The sequence below is a fragment of the Colossoma macropomum genome, unplaced genomic scaffold, assembly GCF_904425465.1.
Source record: "Colossoma macropomum unplaced genomic scaffold, Colossoma_macropomum, whole genome shotgun sequence".
NCBI classification, from domain to species: Eukaryota; Metazoa; Chordata; class Actinopteri; order Characiformes; family Serrasalmidae; genus Colossoma; species Colossoma macropomum.
Window position 1 is genome coordinate 30918997 of NW_023494785.1, and position 26586 is coordinate 30945582.

Consider the following 26586-nt stretch of genomic DNA (forward strand, 5'->3'; position numbering starts at 1 on the left):
GTCATTTATAATGAGCTTTCTTTGCCATGGTTCCCATTACTCACCCCTGACTGTAATAATCATAGGCAAATATTTACAGTACCTGTCAAAAGTTTAGGACACAACTGACTGAATGTATGTTCATACACACAGACCATAAGATCTTTTGATCTAAAGGATTATACTTAAATGCTCAAAATTAGTTTCTAAGACAAATATGAACAGCAAGATTGATGCACATGTATAAATTTGTTTCCAAAACAAACTTTTGAAATAAAACACAAATAATTTTATTTCTTAGAAAAGAAAGCGCTAAGAAAAGCTGTATTAAAGCAAAGGGCGAATACTTTGAAAAATCCAAAATATGCAATGGTTCTGACTTGTTTAATAATTTTTTAAATGTTGAAACAGAGACTAGATTCCACTGAATTAGTATTACAGACAAAGTAACATTTATTTCTGTGGGGACATGCAGGCATTTTAGCTCAGTAGTCCGGTTTTGCCTAAATGTTCAGCTCTTCTGCAGTACAATAAATACAACATCAAATATTGTTTTGAAATATCAGTCAAATGTTAACATTGGTTAACATCTTATTAGATGATTCTTCTGAAAGCAGATATCTGCCGATACTGATATGATTCCGATATCGTCCTATTTTGATGTCTTCACTATTGTTCTAAAATCTTGAAAATAGCAAACAAAGTAAAGGAAAGCCCTTCTAGGAAAATGTGTTAAAACTGAGAGGTACTGTACATCAGAGTTTCACCTAAAAACAAGCAGCTATGTACATCAGAAGCATATGAATTATTGAAGAAGTGCTGAAATAGTGTTTTTGTAAGGCTTGTCCAAACTTCTGACTGCTACTGTATATGCTGATCACGTGACAGCAGCATTTCTGCTACAAAAACAAACTCGTGTGCTGCCTGGCTTTGATGAGATACAGACATTAGGATGTAACTGGCAGGCAAATGGCTTTTATGTGTTATGCTCAGTTTTGGGCAAAATAATCTATTTTCAAATTGTTTTGGAAAATTTACCTTTAAATTTAAATCCCATGAACAGCGCAGATGTGTGGCAGAGGCGAGCTGGATTGAGCCAAAGGAGCAGCGTAGTCTTCTAACACCTAGTCACAGTCGGCTTTAATCACAGAATTTCATTAAAAAACTTTTTTTTTCTTAGAATCAGAGATATTAGTTTGGATTGGTTTTGTTCTATTGAAATCTGTGTTGTACTTCTGAAAAACCTCACAGGTCTTTCCTCCTGTGCTCTCTCTCTTACACTATCTCTTGTCCACCTTTAGGGAAAAAAAACGACTGAGTTTGGACCAGAGTTGGGACCAGAGTTGGGTATAAAACAGTGTTATGTAATCATGATGCTAAAAAACGGTTACAGTACAGAAAAAAAGACAGTAATAAGATTACAGATACATCATAAAAACAGGCTGACTACTAGCAGGATAATTAAAATAATAAGATATTATTATAAGAGAGAGGAACGCCAAAGGCAAGGCCAGATTACAGACTGCTAGCTACGGTCTACCTAGACAACAGACAGACATGCTTGACTATGAGGGAATGAGATCAAAACTATCCAGGCAAAAACACAACAATGCTGCCCTCCATACAGTATTACTGTCCGCTTTTGTATCCTCAGTCACTTCACAACAGCTTCCTGCTCTTTTGGGGCTACTGTTCCATTTCCATAAGCACGATCAATGGCAGTCTTCAGCCCTGGCCTCCTTGTGAAAAAAGAAACTAGCTTGGCTTGGCTGCCTGCTTGTGTAATCACAGTTCCCTCCAGAGCTTGTGCACTTCGTGCACGGAGATGATGGTAGGCATACAGGTCTGCTGTTTCTAATTTGCTAGATTGGGCATAATTGTTCAGATAATGGAATGCATTATAACAGTGTTACTCATTATCCATGACATATGCAGTAATTCTGCAGAACATTCGCATTTAACTTTTTGAATGCATAGACACCTATGGTTATTATTGTCAGTTTGCAATACACTAAATTTTGGAGTGTGTCTGTGGGAATTTGAGCCCATTTGTAAGGTCAGGCACTGATGTTAGACAAGAGGGCCTGGCTTGCAGTTGACATTTTAATTCATCCCAAAGGTGTTCATTAGGGTTGAGGTCAGGGCTTTATGTAAGCCACTGGAGTTCCTCCACATCAAGCTCATCAAACCATGTCTATACAGGAGCACAGTCATACTGAAACAGAAAAGCTCAGACTGTTGCCAGAAACCCGGAAGCATAGAATTGTCTAAAATGTCTTTGTATGCCATGGCATTAACATTACCCCCACACTGGAACTACAGGGCCAAGACCAAACCCTGAAAGCCAGCCCTAGACCATTATCCCTCCTCCACCAAACTTTACTGATAGCACTAGGCATTCCGTTACGTAGCATTCTTCTGACATCCACCAAACCCAGATCCGTCCATCAGACTGTCAGATGGTGAAGCACGATTAGTCACTCCAGAGAACAAATTTCCATTTCTCCAGAGTCCAGTGGCAGCGTACTTTGCACCACCCTTCATGAAGCTCCCAATACACAGTTTTTGTGCTAATGTTGCTTGCAGAGGCAGTCTGGTACTTTGGAGCTAGTTTGCATGGTCTACCCCTTTGTGGCTAAGTTGTTGCTTCTAGATGCTCTCATTTCCAATAATAGCACTGACAGTTGAACAGGGCAGATGTGGCAAGGCAGAAATTTCACGAACTGACTCATGGCAAAGGAAGCATCTTATGACAGTGCCACCTTTAAAGTCACTGAGCTCTTCAGTATGACCAGCTCTACTGCCACTGTTTGTCTATGGAGATTGTCTGGCTATGATTCATTGCTTGATTTTATACACCTGTTAGCAATGGGTGTGGCTGAATCACCTGAACTCAACAATTAGGAGGTTTTAACTTTTTTCTACTTACAAATACAAATGTGGTAACAGACTGAAAATCTGCACTTTCAACAGAATGTCTTTACTCATTTCAACAAATCCCTGCTGTCAGGCTGATGCAAACAGCTTTCATCTGCAAATGTCAAATAGCAGTATGAGAAGCATGCCACTGCTTCTGGAACACAATGTTTGTAATGGCTCGTCCAATCACACAGTTGAAGTTCACATTCCTACATTCTCTCACCTCAATATGTGGCACAGTGAATATTTGGCTTAGGTGTCACAGTTCAGAGCGTAGCGTTTTCTTCTGAATGTCAGTGCACTGCATAAAATATCTAGTTTAAAAATTGACTAGCAGTGTGGCTGAGAGAAGGAGGCACACCATCCTACCTCCAAAACATACCTATCCCACATTCCATCAGAGCTCACTAACATGGCCAAATAGACACAATCCACCCACACAGCAGATTACAGCAGCCTAAAATGGAATGAGACTAGTGTGTCTGTGTACTGGTGTAGTTTCTTATTTGGAATTATAAGATTAATTTTCACAGTTTTCTTGTTATCACAGATGCAATCAATCAGCCAAGACCTATTTGGTGTCCAGTGCTTGTGTTCTTTAGTTTTGCACTTGGGCAAATGAGTAATTGCAGCTTAAACCCCACCAAAAACTACAAGCTAAAATCTTCTAAATGAAACCATGCCAAATTGTACTGTAAACTCAAACAGACTTACTTACGTGGTTTCAGACACTGTATGGCTACTGTTATCCATAAATATAAGCAAAAGTGCAGAATTGCTGCTACTTCTGTTTTTAGCTGTAATATTATGTTATACAGTGTGAAAATCACATGAGCAAATCTACTTTTTAAAGTCAAAGACCACTCTTTTTTCATTTCCAGTCAAATCGTCATTAAGTACGAGTTATTTTTCAGTGTCAGGAAAAAACAGAAAACATATTTAACAAAAAAGTACACAAAAGCCTTCAACACTAAGTATAATTTCAAATCTATCAGTATTTAATTGGTCCACTCTTCATTTTTATGTACTTTAACTCTTCCATCCTTACACTCTTAACAACAATGAGCTGTGTCCATCCCAATAAAAGCTGTTTCCAAAGGATTTACTGATATTCTGTTCCCCTTCAGATTTTTTAAAAACTGATAGCAAGTCACTTGAAAAGAATGGAAGCTATAGTACAGGTGAAGGGTGGACACACTAAATACTGAAAAATATGATTTATTTAGTTGTTGAGGCTTGTGTGATACTTTTTTGTTAAATATATGTCAATATAAGCTGAAAAATGAATAGCTTGAATAGTTAGGTTGCCATTTTGACTGGAAATTAAATAAATGCAAGAGTGATCTCTGACTTTTGCACAGTACTGTAGGTATGCAGGTTGCACAGTGCTGATTTGTAGGGTATAGCTAAGCTTCCATTACATTTTAGCCATATCTTCACAGCTCCAGTATAAAACTAAAGAAGCAAACTTCAGACACCAACCATGGCTTGGTTCTGACTGATAGAAATATGACATAAGGGAGGAAAAATTCTGTAAATATGATTTTTCATCAAACTATTCCTTTTAACAGCACTGTGTTATTTGAAATAGCTCCACACAGCTCGCTGCGATAGATCCAGGTATGTCTCTCACCCTGAGCTGAGAAGCACTGGGGGCAAACCTAGAGCCATAAAAAGGAAAATCAATAACATCACATTCGCTCGAGCGTCTCACATGGGAGAGCAATTTCACCACATATTCCGCTTCCACACAGCTGGCTGGCTCCTCTCCCCCAACTCCACTTCTATTACAGACCTCTCCCTGTATCTCAGTCATAACACAGCATAATAAGAAAAAACTGATGATATTTGTGGTTTCTTGTAATTACACTTGCCAGAGATGTATATCCATACGTGCAGTACGACCGCATGGGGTTCAATTTTTATACCAAAAGAAAAACTACTGCAGGATATTTTTTTTTTACTTGCTCTCTCTCTTACACTATCTCTTGTCCACCTTTAGGGAAAAAAACGACTGAGTTAGGACCAGAGTTGGGACCAGAGTTGGGTATGAAACAGTGTTATGTAATCATGATGCTAAAAAACGGTTACAGTACAGAAAAAAAGACAGTAATAAGATTACAGATACATCATAAAAACAGGCTGACTACTAGCAGGATAATTAAAATCACTCTTACACACAGCACTCCTGGTGATTTTCTTTCCAGCTTTCATATCAACAAGCTAAATTTGACTGTTAAATGCAGATTTTATTCTGAATTTTCTTTTCTTTCGTGAGAGTTTAATTACCTGCCACAGCACACTGACTTCCTCTAGCACATGAAAAAGAGAAATGTAACTTAACAATCACTTCATCAGTGTGGAGAGATAAACTCTCACAAAAGAAACAATCTGTTTATTATGGCGATGACGTTAACTTATAATTGATGCACCCAAGTTAAGCTCAGTTTTGCTTCTTTCATGTGGTAGATTTCACTTTTCTTCCACAGTTTTTATTGTTGTTGTTCATTGTATTGATGTAAGTCTGTATTCTTTCTGGAACAATGTAAGTTATACATTAAAAATGAAGTTATATCTGATCAGCTCATTTTGAAAAACATGGCTCGGCCATGAAATCCATGTCATTTCTGTGAGTGCAGTTTGAAAGGTGTTTTTTTTGGGGGGGCCCTCCAACTTGCTAGCTAATGTACTGTAAAATTACATGCTGACTAATAACAATGACCACATGCTGTCTAAAACAAATATATTTATAATATTTTTGTTTTACTGATGATTGGATGCTCATTTGGGATGCTCTAAAAAGTTACAAATTAAACTACAGATAACCTTCTCAGGAAAATGGATCTGGGGTCTGTCTCAGCACACAGTATTTCTTGCTCACCCAGCTAACTTTAAGCTTAGTTCAGTCAAACTCTGGTGGCAGTCGCCATGTAGAATGCTTTACTTTCCACATATTTAGGTAGTATGAGTATTTTTTCTTTGGCAACTCCTCACTAGCAACTTTTCCTCATGTTTCACGTAACTGGCTATTCATCATAAACATCACGCTTTCTTGTGCATGGGCAAGAGGATTAATCACAGCCTGAGTATCTAAACCTGGATTAAGTGCAGCCTGAGTATCTAAACCTGGGTTTACCACAGCCTGAGTATCTAAACCTTTCTAAAAGTTTCTAGAGTTTACTCAGAATGATGAAGAAAAAAAGGAATCCAGTGAGTGGGAGTTCTGAGGACAGAAACATCTTGTTGATGACAGAGGTCAACGGAAAATCACCAGACTGGTTCAAGCTGACAGAAAGGCTATGGTAACTCAGATAACCACTCTGTGCAATTGTGGTGAGCAGAAAAATGCACAACACATTAAACCTGAGGCAGATGGGCTACAACAGCAGAACACCATGTCGGGTTCCACTTCTGTCAGCTAAGAACAGAAAGCTGAGGCTCCAGTGGGCACAGGCTCACCAAAACTGGACAGCTGAAGTCTGGAAAAACATAGTCTGGTCTGGCAAACAGATGCTAGGGCCAAAATGTAGCGCCAACAGCGTGAATCCATATACCCAACCTGCCTTGTGTCAACAGTCCAGGCTGGTGGAGGTGGTGTAATGGTGTGAGGAATGTATTCTTGGCACACCTTGGGCCTGTTCATTCCAATCATCACTTGAATGCCACAGCCTATTTGAGTATTGCTGCTGACAGTGTGCATCCCTTCATGGCCACAATTGAGCTGCTATTTCCAGCATCATAACGCACCATGGCACAAAGCAAAAGCCATCTCAAACTGGTTTCATGAACATGATAATGAGTTTAAAGTTCTTCAGTGGCCTTCTCAGTCAGCAGATCTGAATCCAATGCATGAAAGTGCATCTGAAATATCTGCAGCAACTGCATAATGCAATCATGTCAGCATGGACCAGATTCTCAAAGGAATGTTTTCAACATCTTATGGAATTCAGATTTGAGACTGTTTTGAGAGTAAAGAGAGGCCCTATCCAGTATAATGTTCCTAATAAAGTGCTGAGACCTTGTTGGCTGCTGAAAACTATTTATTTTAGGGGCATTTTTAAAAAATCCATTTTATTTCAAATGTTTCCTTTGGAAATAAATTCATACACAGGCACTGACTTTATTATATATCTCTTTGTAACTTCAAGTATTTAAGCATAAGCCTCTAGATTATATCTAAGATTAAATTGGCTAAGATTATGAAATACATAGGACTCTAGTAGAGAGCATCTTTGTTAAGGCCAAGACAAGTGAAAGACTATGACTAAACGAGTGCTAAGACTGAGTCTAAAGGGGGCAGAGACCACGTTAAGACAAAGACCAAATGAGAGTGACACCAAGACCATAAAGGTCAAGAATAAAAAAGTCAAGATCAAGACCCTAAAAATATAGTCCCCCTGGTGGCCAAGCCTTAACTAGTCTTTGATGGCTTTCAGTCCAAATGCCTGGCCTTTTTACATTTTTTTGTTGAGTCATTGCAACCATTCTAAAGCTTTTTACTTAACTGTTTAAATGAAAGTATATAATTATATAATCTATTACATAGTAATATAATGAATTACATTAGGGCTGCCAAGAACAGTCGACGCAAGCAATGATTAAAAAAACATAGATTTTTAAACAATGCAACATTTTAAAATAAATTAATTCAACTTTTTGATGTCTTAAATACTTTAATTCAGATTACAAATGCTTTTCCTGAAATATACTATGTAATTGCTGCATGCATGACGTCAGTCGTTTTTGGCTCCAGTCATTGGTCAGCTCCATTCAATGCTACAACTTTTAAAAATTATGGCGAAATAATGCAAAAGAAGTTTCTAAAAGTTGTCTGCCTGCTACTGTAGAGCCTCCTTTGAATAAGTGAAAATGTTTAGGCTACAATCTGGGCTTATTCCATGCTGACTGACAGTGACAGTGTGTGTGTTCTTGCATGTTTTTGCTTGATGGGACAGTTATCTAAGTATTTTATTTCTGGCATTACTTTAAGAACAATTCTTTGTGTAGGGAATGCCATAATTAGATTTTTTGGAGGAAAATTAATCATTTAGATGGTAAAATGGTAAAATGGTAGAGAGATTAATCAATAGAAAAATAGTCATTAGTGGTAGCCATAAATTACATCTGTATTCAATTTACCTTCTGTATTCACAGGTTCGGGTCTGCACCTCGAATCTGAATCTTTTCCATTTGTTCTGATGTTAGAGATTGACACAAACATGGCAAAATATGCGGAGTAGTTTTTCTTTACACAAAACAAACAAGATTAGTTTTACATCATGTTCAAATCATAATAAATCATCTCATCTACTTGTAAACACAAACGTGGCAGTTTTCTAATCCATTTGGCTAAATCAAACACAGACATACGCAACTATTGGATTCTGTGCAGCTTGAATACAAGTCAGTGCACATTACTGACAGTTAAAGAAAGAAAATACAAATAAATATCATTTTTGTAATAATAGCTGGATTCAGACAGGACCAGAAACTAAATTTGGCGAAACCAATGGTCGAGACCAATACCAGTCTGAGACTTGAGAACCACAGCACTACATTCACAGAGGTGTGCCCACATTTTTTGACTGGTCATGAACATTCCAACTTAAAAAACACATTTTAGCTCAAACGTTCCCAAACTGTACCTGCCATGGTTGAGATGCCGAAGATCACTCCTATGGACAGCTCGATCTGTGTTCCCTGTAAACAAAGGCACCTGTGATTAGTTTAAGAAGATTCAGGTAAACTGACATAGACTCATCAAAAGCCTTCTTTGTGTGAACTGACTGTGGTGTGGAACATCCTGTCGCTCCACTAGAACCGTCATGATGAGTGCAGCTGAAGTGCACACATTAAAATTGAATGGTTCAAGTCTGAAGAGAAGCACTTCATACTGACTCACAATAAGTGAGGCTTGTGCAAAAATGAGCTTGAAGAGCTGTGCTGAATAAAGACAGATAGCTGTGACATTAAGTGCTCAGAAAAAGGTTTCAGGCCTGAACTTGAGGGCTTTATCTGACCTGAGAAAAACCCATGAGACCACCTGCTGGGCTCAGCTCAGCCTGAATGCACCTCTTATCAGCGTGTGGCTAAGGCCTTTTCAAAAGCTTGAGAATGAATGTGTCTTTCATTTTAACAGCCACAAGCAGCTTATATTGTATTTCTTTTTCACACAACCACAAGCAGCTAATTGGCTAAAATGCCGCCTTTTCCCTTCAATAATAAATGGAACTTACTGCAACAATCATGATGGCATTGTCCAGGAAGCCGAAGCCAATGAAGGGGATAGCATTGTGGAGCAGCACTGGAAGAGAAAACAGATCAATCAGACTATAATGGATAAAATAAGAAGAGCTTCAATAACTGCTGTGAAAACAACACAATACTGGACAATTGCACAGATAGGCTTCCATCCACCTGTTTTTATGTGTACTTCGTAGGACTGCCAAACGATTGCAACAAATCATACTGTGTAGCTTAATTGCTATTAATTGCATTTATTTAGTTTAGCTTGACCCCAAAGAAAGTATTTGTCTAATTTAAAAAGCAGTGCATATTGCTATAGCTATGTGAGTTATTTCTTAGCTTGATTTATCCATAGGTCTCCGGTATAGCGTCCAAAAGTTGTCCTCTGATGCTGATATTAGTGATATAACTAAGCTGTGTTTGGCTTGCTTAACAATATTTTTTAGTAACAAATTCACCATAGCAGTGGCTGGAAATAACTTCAAGAGAGCCATCACTATCAAGAGAGCCATGAATGGCCATTTAAAAGCTGTATTTGTACATATTTGACATAGAAACGTTCAGCATGCAAGCAGTCGGAACAAACAGCTTAAAACAAAAGTAACTGATGAAAACGCATATCATAAAACGGTTTTAATTTATAATAATAACTTAAAAAATAAACATCATATTATGTTTTAGAAGCTATTCATGCAAAAACCCAGATTAGTCCAAAGGGTTCACACAACTGTACAATACAACAGTCAATAGTTTGACAGAAGAAGAATGTTTAGCATTCATGGAGCGGAACAACTCATTAAAACTGGACATGCTGCAGAGGCCACTCCCTTAATACCCAGCAGGATGAACTCTGAAGCCCACCATAATGACCACAGCACTCTTCAATATCCTCTTCAAATGAGTGTGCTCAAAGAGGCTTAGAGCTTAAATATGGAGGCCACTCAAGAATGAGGTTCATGGCTAAGCTTCTTGTTGGGTTGCTGCAGCTCATTAGAGATGGAGGGAGACTACAATATGTTATCGGTTTAAACTGTGATGTAGTAGAGCCATTTTTTTGAAGAGTACATGACAAACTACAATTACAACTCAAGATCTCTAAGGGTTAAGTGGAACATTTTTACTATATAAAACTCCTTTCTAATGGTACTTTTCCACCGAGCATGCATTACTTTTTTCTGAGCTGGAATGTATGGGTGGAGATAGTGGAAATAGTGCATCTATTAGCCTATTGATTAGCCAAACATGGCAGTTACAGCACTGTACAGACTGTGTATCTTCAAAATGAGTGGAAAAACAGACGTTTTAGGTAAAAATGGTAAAGGGAAGTAAAGAAGGGCTTTTATTTAAACTAGCCTTTGGACTAGGGATGTTAATGATTAACCGATTAACTGTTAACCAGATAATCAACCAGATAAACAAATGTTCTATCAATGCTTTTGGTTAAAAAGTTTAACTTAAATGTAATTTCCAGTGAACATCTGATATTTGACTATACAAGTTTTCACTGAACTTGAACTTGAATTTGTTTTTGAATTGAGGGAGCAAGAGTGCAGCTCATTAAGGTAGTCCTACTTCGTGAAGCACAAGTTTTTCTACGCCTTCTGCTCGAGTGGATGGAGCTGGCCAAGAGTTGACCCAGACACCCAGACATGCTGGAGTCTAAGACTGACCCCTGCTCATGTGGAAAGGTTGGTATTTCTCAACAAAAATGACAAATGGTATTTAGAACCATGACAGTTCTAAGGCTAAAACTGACTCTTTTTTTAAACATCACCTAGCTAATCACAGTTAGCCAATGTAGTCAGTCCATTGACAAAATTGCTTGAAAGCTGTACTGTGACACACTTTATGTAGACTGTTGTTTAAACTATGCATTTGAACTTTGCACTAGCCCCAGTCAGGCCATATATGTTTATTCATTCGGGCTAATAGAACATGGTATAACGTAGTAAGTAGACTACATTAGGTTACCATCATATCTGTTATATTAGGCTGCGTTTTTTCATTCATTAAAACCTAAAGCCTTGTGCAGTGCTATGTTTGATGTTTTCATTGGTCATGTCTGTGATTTTAAGTTTGTCAGTTAACAAGCAGCATTATGCTTATGTGCGCATTAAAACAAGTTATGAGCTGGAAAGTGATAGAGGTTTGGCAAACAGTATTCCGGGTTGGTCTTTCTTTGCACTCACATCCAACTTTGTCAGCCATTTCACTGATGAGAAGAGAGGAACTGGCCTAGCTGAGAGAGGTGCAAGGCAATTTACAAAGAAATGTGTTTGTGGAATGTGAAAATGGGCACACATTTCCTCCCTCACACACACGCACACAGTCATGCATAAACACTTACCATATCTCAGCTGAGCTGCAGTTGGAGGAGCCATTTCCAGCTGCTCTGTAAGAAGAGAGAGAGAAAAAAATCCCCACGTCATCTCCTGAGACATAAATGCGAAGCGGGACCTTGGAGTCGTTTGTGGGCAGCAGGGCAAGGTGGATTAGACAGCTCTGACTGCACACTGGACCCTCCTGAGACAAATACACAGCTGAGCACACACAGAAGCTCAAACTAACCTGAGCTAAACAGATGCGTCAAAATTCAATATTGAGGTTAGCCAAATTACTTCTGTAATGAGAAAAACTGTTACTAAACACATACCTGGGTCAATATTACATCAGTGCTCACTGTAAATAATGAAAATTATTAGAATTAATCCAGAGACTGGATCACCCTTTAGCTTTAACCGAGCTGGGAGAATTTGCTTTTAGCTACAGTGCACCAGTTTGAATGTATTACAGCATTAAAACTACACTTGCTTGTGTCACTCGACAAAACGTTTAATCTCTAACCACCTCCACTCAGCCATATGTCATATGACACCATATGTCACTGTCATATGATCTTAGCTGGCTCTCCTCTTTTGTTAAGTTTTTATCTTACTTAATCATTCTAATTGATTACTTACATCTGACAGTTCTTTTTTTGGTATCTACTTATGTTAGTCAGTTCTAACTGTAATCTTTATGTATGTGTGTATGTATGTATTTATAGTACTGTGCAAAAGTCAGAGACCAAATGAGAGTCAAAATGACCATTACGTGCAAGTTCTCATTTTTCACTCATTTTTCAGCACCAAGGAAAAAAGAGTTTAAAAAAATATATATCTTTTTAAATTATAGCAATGCCTCTACAAAAAAATATAATATCAAAATTTTCAGTATGTTACACTTTGCCTTACAGTTTCTATTCTTTTTGGGAGACTCACTTTCAGTTTTTCAAAGAAATCTGCAGGGATATTTGTCCACACCTCCAAAGTTCAGTCTTTGACACACAAATTCAGTCATGTTGAGGCATGTTGAGCTCAGCAGCCTCTACGTCTGATTTGCAAATTCTGTTCTTTTTTTTGGTCTATTTTCTTTTCTCAGTAACAGCTTATATCGATCACGCATAACATTATGACCTTGTTTCTACACTCATTGTCCATTTTATCAGCTCCACTTACTATATAGGTGCATTTTACTTTGTAGTTCTACAGTTACAGACTGTAGTCCATCTGTTTCTCTGCAGACTTTGTTAGCCCCCTTTTACCGTGTTCTTCAGTGGTCAGGACTCCCACGGACCCTCACAGAGCAGGTACTATTTGGGTGCTGGATCATTCTCAGCAATGCAGTAACACTGATGTGGTGGTGGTGTGTTAGTGTGTGTTGTGCTGGTACAAGTGGATCAGACACAGCAGTGCTGCTGGAGTTTTTAAACACCTCAGTGCCACTGCTGGACTGAGAATAGTCCACCAACCAAAAATATCCAGCCAACAGCGTCCTGTGACCACTGATGAAGGACTAGAGATTGACCAACACAAACTGTGCAGCAGCAGATGAGCTATCGACTCTGACTTTACATCTACAAGGTGGACTGACAAGGTAGGAGTGTCTAATAGAGTGGACAGTGAGTGGACAGAGTGTTTAAAAATTCCAGCAGCACTGCTGTCTGATCCACTTAGACCAGCACAACACACATAACACACCACTACCACATCAGTGTTACTGCAGTGCTAAGAAAGATCCACCACCCAAATAGTACCTGCTCTGTGAGGGTCCATGGGGGTCCTGACCACTGAAGAACAGGGTGAAAGGGGGCTAACAAAGTATGCAGAGAAACAGATGGACTACATCTACTAAGAGCACCTATACAGTAAGTGGAGCTGATAAAATGGACAATGAGCATAGAAACAAGGAGGTGGTCATAATGTTTTGCCTGATCGATGTATAGGCAAGTGTTGAGTTGTCTTGGACAGAAGCACATGTGGATTGTTTCAGACGTAAAGCAAGAGTGGAGCTTGATTTTCTTCTCTTTCTCAAAGATGAAAGCTTTTTTGATGGTCTATCATGTATTTCATGGTTGTTATTTTCTTAATATATCTTTTTAAAAGAATTTATTAATTTCAAAATTAATATTTTCAGTTTTGAAAGCTCCTGTTTTTTCATTTATTTTCTTCTGTCTCACCCTTTCTTTAAGCAATTAGATTTTCTATGTAATCTCCTCAGAAATATCAGCTGAAAATGAATAACTTGTGCTTAATTACTGTTTTGATCTTTATTTCTTATTTGTTTCTATTTTTATGTAATAATTTTCTGATCACTTAGTTTTGATAGTCTTAGTTTGACAGTCGAGTTCACAACTCTGAAAGCGAAATACCTCTTTGTGTGCAACCTCACACACCATGCTCTAGATGAGGGGTGGTGAACTAGAGTCCTGACTAGAGTCCAGCAAAGTTTGGTGATTTTCCTACTCAGACATGCCTCATTCCACTAAGTAGCCCACTGCCAGGTTTCAATAGTGTGTTAAGAGCAGGAAAATCACCAACTATGCTGGACGACCCCGAGGACTGCAGTTCGCCACCTCTGCTCTAGACAGAGAGGGTGAAGAAAACATGTTATTACAAGGAGTAGTTTCTGAGGAAAAAAAAGACATCAGACAAAGGGCCACATTACATCTAAGTAGGGATAAGCAATACGACAATATTCTATGATTACTGTAATAAATTATGTCAAAATACGTTTTTCTGAGTATATCGTGGACATCGTCAGTACTTAAAGAACAAAGAAACACACATGAGAGCATAATTAATCCTGTTTAACCAGATTTACTTTAGCACAGCATGTAAATTGTTAAATAAAAATCACCGTATTAATAGTTTTAATAATATTTTTGTGGCACTACTGGCTCTTTTTTCTCTTTTCAAACTTATCAAACCACAGAAAAACTGAACATAATGATTCATACTGTGTATTGTGATATATGTTTGCCATATTCCTCTACATTATAGTGCTCCTCCTATTCGATATGAGAAATTTTTACAGATCAACCTAAGGTTGATACAGAAAACCATCCCACTTATGGGCATGGATTTTACAGGAGGACAGTATCTAATATCTATCTTACAATATCTGGCTTATATGGGGCATCCTGTTTCAGGAAACTTAGTCGGTCTGCACAACATGAAAACACAGGATAAACTGTGCTCATTCCAGCCAATCCAGGTCTCCACACTGCAAAGACTTGACAGGTAATAAATAATGTATACCTGAGACCGGCCACTTTATTTGAAACACCAACCTTCCCCTCACTGGCCAGTTTATGAGCCCCACTTACTTTATAGGTCCACTACATAGGAGCACAATTACAGACTGTAGACCATATGTTAATGCACAATTTATCATTAAACACTCTCTAATCCATTTATCATTGGTCATTTTCTGACCACAGAACTCAACACAGAAGTGACACTGAAGTGGTAGTAGTATGGTAGTGTGTGTGGTGCTGATTTGAGTGCATCAGACACAGTGCTGTTTCTCGAGTTTCTACACACTGTCACTGCTAGGCTGAGAGTGGACCGGCACTCAAAAATATCCAGCTAAGAGAACTTTTGTGGTCAGAAACTGGGGCTGGGTCATTCTAATGAAACAGCCTCAAACTATGTTCCTAAACGTTTGGGTGTCACAATCATCACACAAATAAACAATATTCTTAAAATTTAGTAGATCAACTGGAGCTCTATGTGGATCAGCCAAAAGTTAAATCATTCACGTTTCTATTGTAAAGTTTTTTGGCATTCTTTACCACAATTCTGATTACTGCAGTGTTTGTTTTGCATATTTATTTATTTATTTATTTATTATATATTGGATACTGGGGTGCTGTGCCTCTAAACGACACCCTGACATCCAGCCTGCAGCTTATAGATTAAGAAAAGAAAAGCTGGAAAAAACATTGTTTACACATTTATCTTCTTGTCTTACTGTGTTGTAATGAGAATTTGGTCACTTATATTGGAAAATGTCACTGAAAATCAATTTAAAATCAACTGAATCGTTCAACCAGACATCCAAAACATTAAGCTTTTAAAATAATTTTTTCAAGTTGGGTCCCACTATTTGTCATGTTCATAAGAATAACCTAGCTAGAGGATATCTAACACAAACTGCCCACAGCAGTGGTCACCAACCCTCCTGAAGAGTTACTTCCTTGCAGAGTTCAGTTCCAACCTGCATGTAAAAAGCTGCCTCTGGTGACCACCGGTCTACAGTCTCCAACTGTATAACCAACAAGCTAGAGCCACAAGATAATACATTAACTACTAAGGGCACATACAATCAGTAATTAGTCTACAGTCTGTAGTTGTACTCCACCAAACATTTTTAGATTCTTTGTTACACAAATGCAGAAATATGAAGGAGTTTACTTTTAGTTCCATTTCCACATCTATGCACTCCTACACTGCAGGCCTACCACTGCTTTCTTCAGCCAAATTCACTGCAGGGGAGATGTCAGTACAGCTATGCTTAAAAAGATAAAAGATCAGAGAAGTTCAATATTCTTCAACTTTTTCTGCAAAAGAAAGGAGGTGCAGGCACATCTAACGAGAAGAATGAGAGATAAGCAGTTTTGGATCTCAGCACAGGCTGAATGAAAATCCAGCTATAAATAAGTTATGAACTAAGAATTCAGGCATTGTTTTTCATTAGAAGAGCCTTTCACAGACATAGCCTTTCCTACCAGAGAAGGCAGCCAGACATGCAGTCATCGTGGCAGCTTATGAAGTGTGTTTTCTGGTCAGCCACCCTCAAATTTATATCTGGATTTCACACACGGTGCAGCATTTTGTGAAAGCCTCAGTTCACACATATGCAGAGATAAAATTCATGTCACTTCAGGCAATATCATTCTTTTTGGCATCCCTATTGATCACTTTTATTCAAAACCGATTGCTCCCACCACAATATAGATTGTACTTATTCTGCTGTGGCCAGAGACTATCCATCATTAAGGACATGAGGCTTAGCCTACTCCATGCTGTGCATTTGTTGAGCTCCCAACCTCATGCTGATGCAGCCTCCATTAAAATGTCCAAGGATGAATGTTCAATGCCAGTCACTGAGCTATTTAAGCACCCCTATTGCTATATAAAGATCGAAAGCTACAAAATTTACAGTGATTATCTGTTAAGTGCTGCTTCTAGAGAATCAGGCTGCTTGTAAACTAAATTCTTTGGTGTTCAAATTCGACACCTTCCCACCACATTATCTCAACAGTTAGAGCAGCAGATAAAGCAGGCGAAAAAACCTGACACTCTTTTTACAGTGGGTTGATACTCCTATGAAAAAAGTCATGGTGGGGAATCTGGAGCGCTTGACTGTGCTCTTTGTGCACACTGTCTCATGACTGCTGCAGAACAAAGAGCTGACTGATCAGACGTTTTGATCGGATGTGATCCTGCACTGACTCTCTGCTCTGCCCCCGAGAGCAGGGAACAACTGAGCTGCTTTGCAGATGAAGGAAATGCTGATTCCTGCTGTTCAGTGTTGGCTGCCGCACTACTGCGGTGGTGCAATCACTGGAGCTGCTCTCCTTAAACCCCTTAACCTTGTTTTGGAAATATGCTAACTAAGAGTATGTAAGACTCATTGTCCATCTGATTAAGATCTGTTTAGGCCATTGAACAAGTATTATGTTAAATAAAAACAAATTATGGAACCCAAAACCTAGGTGGATTTTCCATGATAAAAAATAAAGTACACATCCCTTTACGTGTGTTTAAAGGAATGGTTTGGCAAAAAAACCTACCCCAAATAAGCCATACAAATTTTACTTCTTTAGTTTGGTGCTTTAGTTACAAAGCTAACATTGCTAACAAACAGTAGGACAGTCGACAGTCAGCCAAATCTTTTCAATAAATACATGGTCTTAATTAAGGTTGCATGGACTTGTCGATGTGGTTTAGTACACAATATGACTTACTGTGAACTTGAACAAACCATTACCGTGTAGCTGAACACTGTAGGCTGTCATTTTAGACAACAGGTGTTGTGCTGAATTCAGACTTCCCCACAGAATCTGACACCCCTGCATTCACAGTTGTCACACAGATATAAGGAAACTGGATTACATTTGCGATTTCTGTTGTTTGTATTTGTAAACACGTGTACAGTTATTTACAATAAGAAATAACAGAAATTGCAAACATATTTGTACCATCCATATACCTGAGCAAGTTAAGAGAAGTCTGTTTATAGAAAAGATTTGGATGACTTTTGACTTCTAGAGCTTGTTAGCAATGTAAGCTTTGTAGCTCCAGCGCTAAGCTAAAGAAACATTTTTTTTTTGCAGAACCATTACTTTAAAAGCATCAAGCCTGAACCTTTAGCATAGCTAGAAAACAGAAGCAAGGGTAGCCTAGACAGTTATAGTAACCTTAACCAATAATTGATAGCACCTAAACAAAAGCAACATGCCATTAGGCCAGCCACAATATCTTTTCCTTGGTATCACAGAAATGTTGCTAAAAAAATATAAGCTCATGAAGTATTATGCCTAAAAATGTCTGGCAAATGCCTGTAATATACTATTACAAATAGTGGAAATACAATGTTAGAAAGACTATCAATTTAAGGCCCACACGAAAACGAGACAGGTTGGGCTCGCTGTAAAAATATGATGCAGACCACTGTTTCAGGCCAGCCAAGTCCAGAGGAGACATTTCACAAGGCAGGATTTCTCAGACAGATATCTTATGCCCAAAGTCAAGCCTGTCCAACAGGAGGAGAGGTGAGAGATAATGCTATTCGAAAATCCTCACTTTGGTTGAAGAGAAATTCGTCCAAATGCAAAGTTCAGTTGCATTAGTTCAGTTAGTGCGTCTCCAAACCACAGCGTGAGACACACTAGAATCCATACTCCAGTGAGTCACGTTAAGTGAAAAGGATCAGGTCTCCTGGTGCCTTGTGTCACACTTTTGCAGTTCTGTGCTTTAGCGCATTTGTACGCTTCAGTCAGCCACTCCTGAGGCACAAAACCTGGTTCAGGCCTGCCTCCTTACAAGTGAACACAATTCTCTGTGACAGGGCTATTGGCTGACAAGCAGGCAAAAAAAGCTTCATCCAGGCCATTTGAAAGGGTTGGAGTGTAATACCACAGTCCTATGAGTCATGTCAGCACGAGCAGGCTATCTCCCTAAATCATTTGACTGAGTAGTTCTGTGCGAGGAACAATCTGCTGGGCTGTCTCATGTCCCCACTGACTAAATCAGCCACCAGACAATGGCACACCCCAACATTAGTCTCACAGAGGTAAAGCTCTATCCTCTGTCTTTTATTAGGGCCTGTGGGAATTGGGTAGCGGATCTAGTACAGCGAGGCTAATGTGTCTGGAAGGCATAGCTCGCACAAAAACACTAATGCGCTCTATAGAGGAAGAAAGGAAGCTGTAAGGAAATGTAAAGGCCGCAGGCATTTAATTATGGCAGACCTGGCACCACGCTAGTGTTATGTGAGGCTGCATTCAAACCTTAATATCCCCAAAAGCAACACACAAGAAAGAACTAGGTAAGAAATAAAAGGTCAAGCTAGGAGAGAGGACAGTGAGTTGATTCTGAGAATATTCGAGTTCCAGCACAGAACACTGCTGCTGCTTAAAAATACTGCAATAATAAAACAACAATTTGCTTTGATGAGAGTAAAAACATTTTAAATGTGCCTACATTAACTGGCTACTTGAACCCTTACCATAGAGGTCCATCTTGCTGATGTTAGCAGCTGTTAATTATAGACTGTGTCCCTTCTGTTGACATGTATAGTAGGGCTGTCAGATGGGATCAGAAATCAAATCGGAATTTTTCTCTGGTTTGTCTGACAAATATTAAAACATACTTGAATTTGAATTCAATTGCTTATGCACTATAACCCTATTATAAAATCCCTGTAAATGTAGCTGTGGATGGACTTCTCGACGACAGTCTGGCCACATCCTGTCCTGATGTTTTTGTCACCTGAGGAACAGCTGCTCTTCATATCAAACTAATGCACAAGCATCATGGTCACTGAATGTGTGCATTCAACCACAATTTCCAACCTATCTACTGATCTAAATACAGTTGGCACTTTAGTCATTGTTCCTACTGAAACATTAGTTAGTTAATAAGTCTTTGTGATTGATGAACACTTTTAATCCTACTGCCTTCTTGATCTAAAATTGACATCAAGTGGGTCAGTATTTTTACACATGCCACAGAGAATGGCAGGATGTTAATCACTTAATCGTACGATTCAGTACACCAGTCTGGAGGCATCCCGCACTCGTTATATTTCTCCACTCTTTTATTCAGGTTTTGTAAAGTCATTGGCATTCTGTGCAGCTGTAACAGACTCCATTCTTCTGGCAAGGCTTACCACAAGATTTTGGAGTGTGCCTGTGTTAATTTGTGCCCATTCAGTCAAAAGAGCAATTGTTAGGTCAGGCACTGATGTTGGAAAACAAGGCCTGGCTCATTCCATCCTTAAGGTGTTAAGTGGGTTTGAGGACAGGGCTCTGCACATGCCACTGGAGTTCCTCCACAACAAACTCATCAAATCATTTCTTTATGGACCCCTTTTTGAGCATAGGGGAACAGTCATGCTGGAACAGAAAAGGAACTTGCCCAAACTATTGCCACAAAGTTGGAAGCATTAAATTCTCTAATTGTCTTTGTATGCAGTAGCATTCCTACTACTTATCACTGGAACTAAAGACCAAGCCCAAACCCTGAAAAACATTCCGGTAGATAGCACTCTCCTGGTATCCGCCACACCCAGATTCGTCCATCAGCCTGCCAGATAGTGAAGTGTGATTCATCACTATACAGAATATGTCTCCACTGCTCCAGAGTCCAGCAGCGGCATGCTTTACACCACTTCAGCCGATGCTTGGCATTGCGCATAATGATCTTAGGCCTGTGTGCAGCTGCTTGGCCATGAAAACCCATTTCATGAAGCTCCTTATGCACAGTTCTTGTGCTGACGCTATTTCCAGAGGCACTGTGGAACTGTTGGTGAGGCAACAGAGGATAGGCAACTTTTACATGCCATGTGCTTCAGCCCTCAGAGGCACCACTGTGTGAGTTTGCATGGTCTACTGCTTCGTTGCTGAGCTGTTGTTGCTCTTGGATGCCTCCATTTCAAAATAATAAAACTTAGAGTTGACCGGAGCAGATCTAGCAAGACAGACATTTCACAAACTCACTTGTGGCAAAGGTGGCATCCTATGACAGGGCCACATTTAAAGTCACTGAGCTCTTCAGTACAACCCACTCCACTGCCGATGTTAATCTAGGGAGATTGCATGGCTATTTGCTTTATTTTACACCTGTTAGCAATGAGTGTGGCTGAACACCTGAACTCATTAACTGGAAAGAGCGTCCACATACCTTTATTCATATAGTTTATGTTTTTTTTGGACAATGATCAAAGAAAGTACAAAACTTCATAGCTATGCATTAATTACTTTCTGACGCAGAGACATTATATATTTCTTTATCACATGTCCCACTCTCTTCTGGGGCTCATCAGTAAGTCTCATAGGTGATCAGAGTCATTACTGAAACTACTGGTCCCTGTTATATCTTTAAAGTTTGCACTGGAGAAGTGCAGAAAAATCCTCCAGGCCCTAAAATAGAGTCAGGCACTAACTGTCTTACTTTGAGAACGCTGCCACACTTGGCCCTTAACAGAACAATCTGGCTGGAGATAAAGATGGGCTGGATTTTTTTGTGTTGCTTGAGCAGATCAATTCCATTCCTGTGTGAATCAATATGGAGCAGAGCCTTGCCTGTTAGATGGCTGATGCGTTTCAGACCCCAAAAAGGCTCTCATCATAATGAATTGAGTGTCATATTTGTTAAATATCATTAATAAGCAATAATAACCCTTTCAGATGCAAGCGCCAGAACGCTTGCCACAAACATGAAAGGAGGACGGCATGCATGCCATATGGGATGAACTCACGTGTAATGGAAAATGAAAGGCAAAAAGGCACTCGTCTGGACTCTGAAGTATAAAGTGCAGCCAGAAGGGACAGATGGGATTTTCCTTAATTGAATCATAACTTTTAGCCTTTCGCTACAAGAGGACAGCCTGGGCCTCTAGTGAGACATTCAGCCATCCCCATCTGCACTCACAGTTAGCTTTCATCTAATGAGCAACTTACGAGCTTGTTTGCGTCTGCACATTCTGATAAACACAAAAAACATTATTCGCAGATAAAGAACATTTGCATTCAAATGAGCTCATTGTGTATATTTGCTTTGCCTGGGAACCAAATTAATAGACAAATCTAGAACACCTTTCTGCAATTACAACAGGAACAACAGAACTAATCTTGGTTCTGAATGGCTTGAGAGACTTAGAAGCCTTTAACAATTTCACCTCAATAATTGCCATTCTTTATAACATTCTCAGCAGGGATGTCCAAACTTGATGTCCAAAGTATATTAACTGTTTTAATACTTATTTCTTTTATATCCCCAGAGTGCTCATTACTTAGGAATAAGAAAGCAATTCAATCAAATGATTGCATTTCAATGCACAGACCTACGCAAATCTTTTTAAAATATAGAATATATAATTTCTGTCTCACTAAAATGTGTAAATTTAGTTAGCACCCTTGTGTCCACTACCGCAGTAATACAATCAGTAGCCAAAGTAATAAAGGCTGATTTCAATGTTTGTAGAAGCTGTGTGGACTAGCTGTTATTGCTGCGGTGTGGATTAAGAAGACGAAGAGAGTGGGCAGAAATAAATGGTGCCCTGGATACAGCACAGCCAGAGGGATTAGCATGTGCATCAATTTTGGACAAATCCACTATAACCGGCCTCTAGACACGTAGTTCTCAGCGGAAAGAATATAAAAGCAGAAGGATGGCGGTGAACGTTAAAAATCTGCCCGCACTCGGGAACAATACGGGAGTATCAAGCAGAAGAATGGTAGTGATGTATAGTGATCTAAATCTGCTAGTGCTAAGACATGGTGTAGCAGGATCGTATATCTCACTGGGTAATGGCCTCTCAGTAGTCTTTGGAGACACACACACACACACACACACACACACACACACCTACTGATTCAGTTCACTGCCCATCTGCCTGCTGAGAAACATACAGGATCTTCAGCACACAATGGCCCTTGTCAACAATCAAATCTGAAGTTTGAAGTCAAACACAAATTTCAGACAGTTTTGTTATCCATTCATCTCTGGCTCATCATCTTTGGTATGTCTAAGTTATAATGTGCAGTACTAGTTGATAGCTATTCTGCAAATTTGAAATAGTTTCAACACACAGCAAACAAAATAAATGACAGGAATTTCACAAAAGCTCATATTACTGAGTTTTGTAGACATTAGGGTCCCTTAACAGATCGAATCAATCCTCTATTTCCCTTATGACATTCTCTCAACCAAATCATTAAAATGGGTTTTTAAGAGAGGGTAATTCCACAAAGACTGCATTTCCTGGGGTTTAATCTCTTGCTATGAACCTTACAAACAAACACTAATAAATCAGCTAATGCTCTGTATCTAGATAAGCAATTTGCTTGGAGACACCCCATTTGTCCTTCTTAGGACAAAAATAAATAAATAAAAAATAATAAATAAACAAAACTAAATTAGATTTCTTTAAGCCATGATAATATTAGGTAGAAAATGAGGTACCATTATGTGACTCACAAGAAAACTTGAGAAGGCTCTTAACTCTTCAACTGTATGTATCTTCACGTTCACACAGCCTGTGTGAGCCGAGTGACAGTGCACCCTAGAGGCAGTGCTACATCTACAGAATAGATGTTGAGCCTATATTTCATTAAACAAGTGAAATAAACTATAAAATTGCATACAATACTTGTAATATTCAATGTAACATGGACATTTTCTTGTAGATCTACAGACTTTAATGCAACATGCTCTTCTTAAAGCTACACTATGTAAGATTTGGGGATTTGGAGACCTCTCTGGTGGAAATGTGTAATTGCATGCAGCGTGTGGAAGAAGAGTCTATAATATCGGTTCTGCTTCAGACTGCTTCGTAGCGGATTAATGGATTAATCTGATAATTGTGAGCATGTTCAAAGAGTGTTCAAAAGTTGGTGAAGTACGTGGCGTCTGAGGATGTAAGTGAATAATGTATTGTCATCATATCTTCAACAGTATAATACTGATTTTGCATTTGAGCTGGATCACCTTTTTGAGTCTGTGCGTGTGACATTAATACATAAAGACGTATGACGTGCTCTGAAAAACTCCTGTGACATCCGACCTGACACCTCTAACTTTTAAATTATTATTTCAGGCTATATGTTGTGGCTCGCAGCAGCGAGTACACCGTATTTTAGTGTTTTTTTTCTCCTGACTCAGTAATGCTACTGTTTTGAAATTTTAACAAACACATTTTACATAATTCAGCTTTAAGCAAAGTGAAGTAAATGATCTGACTATTTATCTGTTTGTAATAAGGACGTCTCTAAATTTTCCAGTACAGTTACACTGTACCATTCTGCAGCGCAAACATTATAGTGTAAATGGCCACCATGTGCAAGTAGCAGAAGTCATGCTACCGCATTGTACTGCAGATGTAGTATGTATGAAACAGGTTATACGCATCCCATCCAGTTCAAGACTGATAGTATCCTGATAGTACCCTGATGGTACGAGATCAGATTTCATTTCGCAAGCTAATGTCGATGCAATGTCATACTTCTTTCTAACCTGGTCATACGCCAGTGGCCACGAGAGTTTGGGAAAACTTTCCCATTACACAGCAGCTTTCTCGCAGTGGAAATACAAGAGAGCTCGGTGTATGTGGCACAAAGGAAGAAAAACGGGAATAGGAATCTGAATAAATTAAGAGGTAAATAAAGTAGGACAGCAGGGACACATCTCACTGGACTAGGCACCGAGATAGACTCTGCACGTTCAAACGTTGCCCCGGAATTCCCCAAAAACCAATTAGAACCAGGAGGTACAGAGACAGAGAGGAAATAATAAGGGCTGCATCCGTCCCCCAGAGCACCTCTATTATAAAAAGCACGTCAAAGGAGTGGAACAAAGAGACAGAAAAGCAACGCAGCTCACGTCTTATGCAAATAGGCTCAAGGGGACCAGCTGGCAAACTTGAACTCTGTCACAGAAACACACACAAAGGAGGAAAATGTGAGCGACAATAATTTCCTGAGGGACCCAACGTGGACAGGGAGGGGCGGATTATTCAAACGGAACGCGCTCGTCATCGGCAGGTTAGCCTGGCAAGGCTAGCCATGCAAATTTTACAATGCAAAACGCTTAAGAAGTTTGAGCATAACATACATACTCTAAGTACATGCTTTGGCTGGTTATAAATTTGGAGTAGAGCTGTAGTGCAATGCCTTTCTTTTTGATCTTGTTAGCCGTGTACCCTTTAGCATGCTAACAAGCCAGCTAGCAGTGGAAAATGATGAAATTGTAGTTTGGAGAACTTTAAGCCCAGCAAATAAAATGTTTTGGTTTCAAAAACGTTAAACATTTTAAAGTAGTTTATCTCCATTATTTTGAAAAGGGAAATGCGTCAGGTTGTAATTTCTGGACGTTTCGGGAGGTTCCACTGCTGAAGTCGACACTGGTGTTCACTCGATCCCTCACCCCTCCAAGGGCTCCTCTAACATTCTTCACTTCAGCTAATAAAGTAATGGAACGGCCCTTAGGATGGCACTGGGGATTCTCCATGGATGAGGCCAAATGGACGAGGGCTTCTTAAAATCATTATTGAGCCATGAGGGACAGGGATGCAGTCTCACTTCCTGCTCTAAAATGCATTTATGTGGCTAAAATAAGGCTCCACCAATGGACAAAAACTCTTTCTGACTCAGTAGTGACATGAAAGTGTGGGACAGCATTTTTTTCCTCAAAGTCTTTTTTTTTCAATTAAACTCATGAGATACATCTAAATCTTTCAACTTCACTTAAAAAAATGAAAAAATACAAAAAAATTACAAAAGTTAAAATTTTGTGGTTATGATTTTTAGCTTACTACCTCAATTAATGTCTTGGGTTTATATAGATCATAACATAATCCTTGTAAATATAATATAAATAAGGCTCAAATACTGAATTGTTTTTTTTAATAGTTTTACTGTGGGACTGCAGTTTCAACTACTTTGGCAGAATGGTCTAAATATAATATATACACTCACTGGTTAGAACACGCATCCAGTGCTAAATTACTGAAAGTATTAAATACGTTCTTTTTCCTTTTATATAACTATAACCTATTGTCCTGCTTTTTAAATGGAAAAATCTTTAGGGTCATGTTTGAGGACATAAGAGAAATGAAATTCACTCTAATTAACTAGACAAAATAATGAGATTAATCATGCTTAACTATTTTGAACGTTTGACAGCCCTGGCACAACTTCATATGGCAACAGAATGGAGAGCTCACTAGCAGAGCCAAACTGAAAACCAGCACAGCTCTGGCATGTCAGAATGAAGGATCAGTGAAACTAGAATTGGATTTTAAGAAAGGAGTGTGTGTGTGGGTAAGTGCATTTCTCTCTCAGCTCTCCCGATTCAATGCAATTTGATCCAATTCAATTCTATTCTGCCTCACAGCTCTTCTCCCACACTCAAAGATCATCTCCAACCCAGTGTTTCTGTTTTTGTACCATTCTGTGACCCCAACTTAGGCCACAAGAAAACCTGAGCGGGATAAAAGTCTTCACTGTTCACATTTTCACATAATAAACTTCCATTATTTTATCAAATTCCCTCTCCTAGATGGCATCCAGCGTATTAACCACCCAGCCCAGGATCAACGTGATGCTGATGGACTGAGATCAGATTACTGAGAAAGCTTTCTCTTCCAATTGATGTGGTCCAAAGTTGTCTGTACATTGTAACAGTACAGGAGAGCAGAGCACAAACTAATATGGGGTAAAACGTATCATGGGTAGTTCATATAGTTAAACAGGTTCAAATAAATGCACTTTTAGTCATTTAACATCATCTGCAAAGTTTGACAGCAATCAGATATTTCTTGAGATTTAACCTGAAGAGTTTTATACTATGAAAGTGCACATTTTTAAATCATAGGTGTTTTTCTATTACTAAG

The 26586-nt window shown here is 39.0% G+C and overlaps 1 protein-coding gene across 1 annotated transcript in view; it reads right to left on the reverse strand.

The window, feature by feature from the left end:
* The window catches only part of LOC118821708 (transmembrane protein 65-like), a 68019-nt gene that overhangs the window by 24671 nt on the left and 16762 nt on the right, over positions 1–26586 (reverse strand). The window contains exons 3-5 of the mRNA XM_036590443.1: positions 11492–11536; positions 9135–9202; positions 8544–8598 (exon numbers count right to left, since the gene is read on the reverse strand). Of these exons, the coding sequence (XP_036446336.1) occupies positions 8544–8598; positions 9135–9202; positions 11492–11536 (168 nt within the window). The remainder of the gene's footprint in view (positions 1–8543; positions 8599–9134; positions 9203–11491; positions 11537–26586) is intronic.